Genomic DNA, 9,421 nt, shown 5'->3' on the forward strand with positions numbered 1-9,421 from the left:
TCAGCATCCTCAGAGATTTGGTCATACAGGATTTCCAGATTATCAAAGTTTGAGTCCTTACAGTGGCCATGGAAATCAAATGGCACATATCTGCAGTAATCCATGTGTAAAAAAAAAAGGTTAAAAGAAAATATGATACAAAATAATCATCTCACCACAAAGATACAGTTTCTATTATACAATCAGAAGGAAATTCCATCATCACTAGAGCAATAAGTTTATGAGGAGAAAAGGATTCAACATTATCACCTCACGTTTGGCACATTTTTCATTTCAGCAGCATATGCTGCACTTAATTGACCTTCTTCGCCATGCTACAACAGTAAAATTAACAAAATATTGTTAAAAAGATAATACATAAAGTATCATGCACTTAGAAGGGGAAAATGGCAGCAGAGACTGGATGACGATTATGATTTAACTTCTAGGACATGATAAACCAAACTAAGCCAGTCCTTTTCCTGAATTCCCTGCATAAACTTTTGTAGGGAACAGAAAAGGGTGCTGAAAAATATGGAAATATTTAAACATGATATGATACAAAAGTCCCTTAACCAGCAACCAGTTTGAACCAAAACAGAAAGCTAAAGACATTCTTATCCAATCATGAATATCTTTGCCTCACAAGCATCAAGAAGCAGCAACATATATTTCGAATCACACTAGATCCGAAATAAATTTGTGACATTTTCATGGCTTAGAGTAGGAGGGGTACAGCTATAACTATACTTTTTCGGTTAGATCAATTGCTATTATCTCTCCGTATCTTTGTGATAGATCACTGAAATGACGCTCCACTACAAGTGGCTGAAGCACATGCGAAGGAGGAAAAAAAAGAAAAAGTTATTAGTATAAACCTCTTGTAGAACAATTGGAGTGAAAGCATCATCAAGAATAGAAATTTACCGTTTGCTCATGTTTAATGACACTAAGGTGTGGTTTATAGCTTAGATCAACAATCTGCTCCCACAGTAGAGGAATCGAGCCTCGAACCTGCAAAACAATTCGTTTAAGTACCAACTACAAACTAGAAGGTCAAAAAGTTGTTTGAAGATAAAAGGGTTTATATAGAAACTAGGATATCAAATGTCCATTAACCTTAGTTTCTTTTAAAATACTTGTTTACCTCCATACAACAAAAAACAAATGGTAAAGCTTTATATTCTTCAATTTGAATTAACTATATTTGAAGCTTTGGGCAAATATGACATTGAAAGTCCATCAGAAATATTTTAGAACATTTTATTTAAATGGACCTAACTTAAAGCATGAAGTTTGCCTGATTGGACATTTGCTGGTGGCCCCACACAGCCACACCAAAGGATGGGCTCTCATATCATACTATAATAGATAAAATCAAACTCCACCCCAATAACTAGCTCAATGGGGAAGACTGAATATGCTATTATTATGAGCATTTCAATTATCTGCCTACCTAATACACGTTTTAAAATACTACATTACAACTCAGTAATATTGAAAGCATACATAACCATCTGTTTGAAGAAACTATTGAAAGAAATAACTGTAAGTTGATCAATGTATGATACCTGCAAAAATGAAGATCTGAATCGTTCAGTTTCAAGCAACTGTTCAGTTTCAATAAAATTGGCAGCATCACCTTCAAGGTTAGCTCCTCTTCTCCACATTCTTGTTCCTACACAACCATATTGCCATGTTTTAACAAGCTAAAATTTTATTATTTTGTTTATTGTTATAAGAAGAAAGCATCTTTGGCATATTGTACCTAGGCGTCGATTACATCTCCTCGAAACTAATGTTACCATCGCAAGTGAATCTTTTAGCTTCAGTTCTGCTACTTGGAAGCTTAAAACCACGTTAAGGTGGGATGTTATAGGATTTTGTATTGAATGCATTCTTACTAATTTTTACTATTTTATTTTACTAATGTTAATGAGAGAAACTTTATGCAGACAGCACGTGAGCTCACACACACACAACAGCACACTCAAACCTTACATACACATGGAAGGTGAAGGAAGGATATTTCCTTGTATTATGGGCACGATGAATCTGTCCAGCTGCAACCACAAAAACATTGAGAGTTAACGGGACGTGCCCTATAATCAAATTAAGAATGAGAAGATCATGTTCACTAAAACGTTGAAATACTCTCCATTTTGGTAAAAACAAAGACAATTTTCCTTCATAAAACATACAGTACAGACAAATTATCTAACCTTACACTCGATAAGCTCCTCTGAAAGATGTCTGTTCCAGATATATCTAGGGTCAGCCTGTAGTACAAAGTGGAAAAGGATACCAATATCTTTAGCAAGATTTTACTAATAAATAATTGAATTAAATGGTGCCATCAGGGACCAAGAGCATTTTCTTTGATCTTCCCTCTTCTAAATTAAATGAATGAAACTTCATGTGACATCTTAGAAAAAACTAATCAATGAAATAATAGATCAAAGTGAAGCATCTAAACAAAATGAAATAAGTTATACATGGAATTTCATCTGTAACGTACAACACAACTGAATTACACATGAATAACATGTTCATGGCAGAATGCTTCACTCTCAATAGAAATATGAAGAATACTTCAATTAAAAAGATATTGACTCAAGGATTGGACTCCGGATGACAACTATTTTGCAGAGATCAAGGATTATGTGGACAAACCTGCTTCCATAATGGCTTACTCATCCACCCTTCCACTAGCTTATTTCTTCTCTGCAAGCTGATGGATAAAATGAATTAAATCTTATGAACATCAATTTTGGAAAGATATCAATTGATGTGCTAATGATAATAACAAACTAGCAATTTAGATTATGTGATTCTTACTTCAACGTAATATCAGTTTCATACGAATAGTACAAACCCGGCGTTGACTCCACTATGTTCAATAGTGTCATGAAGTAAGCCTCATCCTTTTTCTGCGTAAAGTTATGCATATGAAACATACATATAAAACACTAATCACATGTATAAAATTGGAATGAAGCCTAAAAAACTTCTGACTAAATAAATTCTTACTTCCTGCCCAGTTGAAAACTTTAAAGCATCATTACAGGCAAGTACTCTCATAGACATCACACGATATACTGGATAGCCAAGGAAACTTCCAACTTCCTTGCAAGAGGTTATTACAACAACATACGTTCCTACACCAAGACACACATCATTGAGTCTCACTGAGTTAAAGCATGTAATGGTGATAGGGTAGTTTGGTTACTTCAGAAAAACAAATAGAATTAAAATGAAAATTAGTTCATCTCAATTATTATGATTATCTCATCATTGTTATTGATATCAATGGTCAAAACATGCATGACTAATTGACTATGTTGTATAGTTGTATGTATAAAGGATACCATTTTTTTTTTCACCGAAAACATTCAAGGTGGACAAAGATCCTCAAGGAGGATCAGGACAAAATTACATGTTAATAGCGGCAAATCAAGCATGGTCACATGCAAATATATGAATGAACACATGTAACAAATAAATTCAATTGCAAGTATAGAGCCTATCCATCCCCTTTTATCCGTTACTTCCTTGCATTAACGTATCTAGATAATCCAAAGATATACAAAAAAAAGTGACCGTGACAAGAGAAAGTATATAAGCAACTAAAGATAAATGCATATTGTACTTACCTACAACAAGTCTTATTGTTCCCACCACACCATAAATTGTTGATGTCCTTGAAGGACTTCCAGAGCATATCTCATCTGCAATTTCATTTTATTTTATTCAATCAAAATGAAATGAAATTAAGATGAAACAGTTAACTTCAAAAATGCCTATAGAGTTGGCATAACCGTAGCTGAAATACATAAGCAATCAAAAGCGAACAAAACCAAACCTCAGAACTCAAGAAGAAGTAACCTATAACTAAAATGTTCATAAATGTGAAATTGGGATATTCCATTGAATAATATCAGACAAGATATTTTCCTTCTTTACATGATAACAACCAACAACACTATGCTCTGCAATGAAATGATCTCGTTAGGAAATTGATGTTCCCATCGCGGCGGCTAATCCAGAAGCCTTGATTGGGCGATTGAAGGGATTTGATGACAAACTTGTCCTCGAATTCGTGCAATTCGAGTTCATGATCTAGCTTGAATCTCTCAGCTGAACCCACCAAAGAGGGTTCAATGTCCATTTTTTCAAAGGGGGCTGAGAGAAAACAAAGAACGATGTTTAATTAACAATCCAGAAAACGCAATTTAAGGTATTTATAATTTCATTTGGCCAATCATTAAAGCCTAAAGGATTTAATTTTGAGAAAGTTACACGTAACGCTACCAACTTATTTTGAAATTGGTGACAATTACCATATCAATCATGCTACGTCCGTTATTAAAATAAACATAAAATACATATTAAAATATAAATATATATTAAAAATGAAATAAATTATACATATATTTACATAAAAATAAATAATAATTAATTTTAATGATTAATTTTAATATATAAATAATATTTTTGTTATCATATACTTTCAATAATTAAAATTACATGGCCATAAATTAGTATAAGCATAAATAGAATACTTTATAAAATATAGGTGTTGCTAATATATTTTTCAAGAGTAAATTTTTAAAAGTAACATTTTTGTACATATACTCATCAAGTATGTATTAATTGTAACCGCGGTAAAAGTAACATTTTTTACACTTATTTATTAGTTTTTTAGTGGAGATTAATCTTTTAAAAGAAAATAATAATAATAAATAGTTTGATAGTTTACTTGTAAATTTATTTTACCCTTAAGAAGCTCTAACGTGTACGAAAATAGAAATAAAATAAAATAAAATGAGATAACTGTTATGGAAAGTGAAAAGTTAAAATGTTTTGGATTAGCTAAGCCACGTGTTGAAGGAGCAAGTAAGACCTTAATACCCAATTTCAGTAATTTTGTCCAATTGAATCTTTAGGCAAATCTAAGAACTTAAGAACAAAACTTAGCCTCATCTGATTTTGTCTATATTTAACTTGGAAGCTTTATATCGGGATTCTCTCGTCCCATACAATGACACAGCTTACAAGTAAGTAATGCGCCGGTCTATCTCTATCAACGATTATGGTCGTGGTTTTTTTTAGATAAATAAAATAAATATTAAATTTACACGCATGGAATACTGGATTAGTTTACGATTATTCCCTCATATTTCGTCTTGAACATTAACAAATTTCTTATAAATATATTTTGTCCTTAACATAGATAGGATAAGTAAAGAATAATTAATCATATATTTAGTTTGACAGAATAAGACGAGTAAATTTTTATAGTAGTTTTGAGATTTATGTAAATATGCAATATCGTCTTTAAGATATTGATTTTTTTATTGTAGTCTGTCAGATAGAGTTTTGAGCACTTATAATAGTCTCTGGACATATTTTTAATAATGAGTCATCACTGAAGTGCTGACGTGGTGACATTTTGTCATGTTGGAGGGATCTAACGGCTAGTTGAGCTGGCAAATTTTTAATTTGTACACATATTGGTCCTTCCCATTATATTTAACCCTAAATCTCCAAATTTTCATAAAGTTTATCTCTTTTTTTTGTTCATCGCTCTCTTCTCATTCTTTCGTCTGGGCTCTTGCTTATGTCGATGATGGGTGATGGTAGCATGATGAGCGGATAATTTATACGCTTTTTGGCATTGTTTTTAGATAGTTTTTAGTAGGATCTAGCTACTTTTTAGTATATTTTTATTAGTTTTTAAGCAAAATTCACATTTCTGGAATTTAGTATGAGTTTGTGTATTTTTCTGTGATTTCAGGTATTTTCTGGCTGAAATTGAGGGACCTGAGCAAAAATCTGATTCAGAGGCTGAAAAAGGACTGCTGATGCTGTTGGATTCTGACCTCCCTGCACTCGAAATGGATTTTTCGGAGTTACAGAAACCTAAATGGCGCGCTCTTAATTGCGTTGGAAAGTAGACATCTTGGGCTTTCCAGCAATAGATAATAGTTCATACTTTACTCGAGTTTTGATGACGCAAACTGGCGTTCAAACGCCAACTTCCTGCCCTATTCTGGCGTTAAACGCCAGAAATAGGATACAAGTTGGAGTTAAACGCCCAAACTGGCTCCAAAACTGGTGTTTAACTCCAAGAAAAGTCTCTATACATGAAAGTTTCAATGCTCAGCCCAAGCACACATCAAGTGGGCCCCGGAAGTAGATTTCTGCACTATCTACCTTAGTTACCCATTTTCTGTAAACCCTAGCTACTAGTTTTAGTATAAATATTACTTTTTCTCATTGTATTAGACGTCTTGGTTATTCTGGTTCCCCCTCTAGGGCCGAAGCCAATGAACACCATTATCAGGTGGAGTTTATACACAACATAGATTAAGGTGTGGAGCTCTGTTGTTCCTCGAGTATGAATGCAAAGTACTATTGTTCTTTTATTCAATTCAAACTTATTCTTATTCTAAGATATTCACTCATACTTTAATCTGATGAATGTAATGATCCGTGACACTCATCATCATTCTCACTTATGAACGCGTGCCTGACAACCACTTCCGTTCTATTTGCAATAGTTAGAGTGTATATCTCTTGGGTTTCTAATCAACGATTCACATCGACTCCCCTCTGACAATGGGGCATCTGAATCTGAGATTAGAACCTTCGTGGTATAGGCTAGAATCAATTGGCAGCATTCCTGAGATCCGGAAAGTCTAAACCTTGTCTGTGGTATTCCGAGTAGGATTTGGGAACGGATGACTGTGACGAACTTCAAACTCATGACTGCTGGGCGTAGTGACAGACGCAAAAGGATAACTGGATCCTTTTCCAACACAAGTGAGAACCAACAGCTGATTAGCCATGCGGTAGCTGTGCCTAGTATTTATCACCCGAGACGAGAAATTTGACAGTTGATTAGCCGTGCAGAAACCGTAGAGGACCATTTTTACTGAGAGGACGGGAGGTAGCCATTGACAACAGTGATCCCCAACATACAGCTTGCCATGGAAAGGAGTATGAATGATTGAATGAAGACAGTAGGAAAGCAGAGATTCAGAAGGAATAACACATCTCCATACGCTTATCTAAAATTCCCACCAATGAATTACATAAGTATCTCTATCTTATTTTATGTTTTATTTATCTTTTAATTATCAAAACTCTATAATCATTTGAATCCGCCTGAATGAGATTTACAAGATGACCATATCTTGTTTCAAGCCGACAATTTCCGTGGGATCGACCCTTACTCACGTAAGGTATTACTTGGACGACCCAGTGCACTTGCTGGTTAGTTGTGCGGAGTTGTGAAGGAAGTGTTGAGATCAAAATTTCGTGCACCATAGCACTGCAGGTGGAAGCTCTATTCGTTCCCCATCTAACTGGAACCGGACGAGAACGCAAATAAGAGCAGAAGATCGGGATTGCCAGAAAGGTGCGGTTGTGGCTGCCAGTTAGTTCTCAGATGGTCTTGTACAGATTCGAATCTAAACAAACCATTTTATAGTTGCCCCAATTATAATGTGGGTTAGAAAAGTTACTTGTGTTGTTATGATTGTCCTTACCTCATTGTTCTTCTGTTGTTCTTGTTTGAAGTTTGATCGTTTCTTGGTTACAGACAAGTAGGAAGAGATGGTGTGACTTTTTATCTGGTCAGATTCTGGGAATGATGAATAGGTTGATAAGTCAGAATCTTGTGGTGATGATTATGAAGTGAAGGGAAACTTTGATTGGAGGCTTCGGAGGTTGGAGGAAGATGTCCGGATGCAGAAAGTGAGTACCTAGTTGTTAGTGTTAGTTGTATCTGTGTTGATGGTGTTGATGGTTATCCTGTATTGTAAATGATGAATGAGTTGGTAGTGGGTTTCCTATGAACAATAGATGTAAAAAAAGTCCTTGTTGATGGAATGAAAATGTTGTTTATTATGAAATTATTATTTTTTTATGTTTGTTCATGAAATTAACCAAAATCAGTAAATGAATCTGCTGGCAACAAAAGTGATTGAAAAACCACAAAGCATAGTGTATTAAGATAAATTCCATTGTTCAGTAAAAAATAGCAAATGACAAAGATAAAAGGTAGCCAAAGAACATGAAGCTGCTATGAATAGTTTCATCAAAAGCAAGACATCACAAAAGAAGCATAAAGGATCACAATTCACCATCTAGTCGTTGTCTATTGGAAAAGCCTAATTACACAAAACAGAAGTCCCTATACAGATTTATCTAATGTCTTCAATTCTTCTTTATTAGAGGCTTAAACCCTGGAGTTGGGACGAACTTCATTAAGTTGGCAAATTTTGTTGATGTTGCTGAAGACGCACCCTGCAAGGGATTCACTGTTGGAGAGGTTGTCAGTAGAGAGGATTTTCTTCTTAGTGATAGCTTCAAAGGATTTTTCATACCAGGATCCTATATAAAAAGAAGTTGGCATTAAATATAATTGAGTAGTCCACTTAAATCATAAAAGCATAAATATATAAATATTTAGCTACCTGTTGAGAATCTTCTGCCACAGAAGTAGTTGGCTGAGATATCTCGATCTCCAGGGGTTGTGAAACGGGATTGCTTTCCCCATCACCTTGGTCACCATCATCTTGGGGCTGCTCAACTTGTTGCTCAGGCGCAGGATGTCCTTCATCTTTCAGCCGCTTTGGTAGCAATGGCAGCATCAACCACCCTCTTCTTTTTGCAGCCTCTCTTTGTATGTCCCTTTTCACAACAGAAACTGCAGGTAAAGGTCCCTAACTACCTTTTTAGATGTACACCATCTCCACTGTTACTCAATAGTTTTAGATCAACTTTAGGCTTTTTTGTTCCAAAACCACTCTTCTCATCTACATCCATCCTCCTTTTCATCTTGAGTTTTCCAGGTTTTGTCTTGATTTTAGGGGCATGTGGCCTATTGCAGTCCTCTGCTTGCTCCCGTAGTGGTTGCCCAGGAATTGGATGAATGTGATGATTATACGTTTCTCTGTATGATTCCATCGTAAGCCATTTGTTCACATGAGAGAGGGCAGCACATGCGTGCACACACAGAATACCTCCAAGGTGCCAAACAGTGACATGAACCATGATAATTGTTATGCATAAAATAATTTCTATGCATCAGATAATTGTTATACACAAGCAACTTACCTGTAAGCATCCAAAATTGGCAGATACATAATCTTTTCCTATGTCCATGACATGGTTAGTTGGGTGTCCATGCACTTCAAATTTTTCATATCCGTTATTCCCGGTCCAGATAGGCTTCCAATTCTTAGACTCTTTTCTAACCTTCTCCAGTCTACTCTTTATAACCAGTGTGAGCTTTTCAATGTGATTGTTCAATTTTACCTTGTTCTTCGCAATGGTGCGCATAACAAACATTCTTACCTCCTCCAGCAATGTTATAATCAGCTTGGCTCTTGCGTCCTTGATCTTAGCATTGAACACCTCACATGCATTGTTA

At 35.1% G+C, this 9,421-nt stretch overlaps 1 protein-coding gene across 1 annotated transcript in view; it reads right to left on the reverse strand.

Moving 5' to 3' along the window:
• Positions 1–4,199, reverse strand: part of LOC107484979 (phosphoinositide phosphatase SAC8) — a gene marked incomplete in the record, with an annotated part of 6,819 nt that extends 2,620 nt beyond the window's left edge. The window contains 13 exon segments of the mRNA XM_052261042.1: positions 7–90; positions 250–314; positions 730–807; positions 907–993; positions 1,551–1,657; positions 1,748–1,828; positions 2,009–2,042; positions 2,202–2,258; positions 2,653–2,710; positions 2,818–2,909; positions 3,010–3,137; positions 3,633–3,707; positions 3,961–4,199. Coding sequence (XP_052117002.1) covers positions 7–90; positions 250–314; positions 730–807; positions 907–993; positions 1,551–1,657; positions 1,748–1,828; positions 2,009–2,042; positions 2,202–2,258; positions 2,653–2,710; positions 2,818–2,909; positions 3,010–3,137; positions 3,633–3,707; positions 3,961–4,147 — 1,133 coding nt within the window.
• Positions 4,200–9,421: the final 5,222 nt, after the last annotated feature.

Source organism: Arachis duranensis, chromosome 4 (assembly GCF_000817695.3).
Source record: "Arachis duranensis cultivar V14167 chromosome 4, aradu.V14167.gnm2.J7QH, whole genome shotgun sequence".
NCBI classification, from domain to species: Eukaryota; Viridiplantae; Streptophyta; class Magnoliopsida; order Fabales; family Fabaceae; genus Arachis; species Arachis duranensis.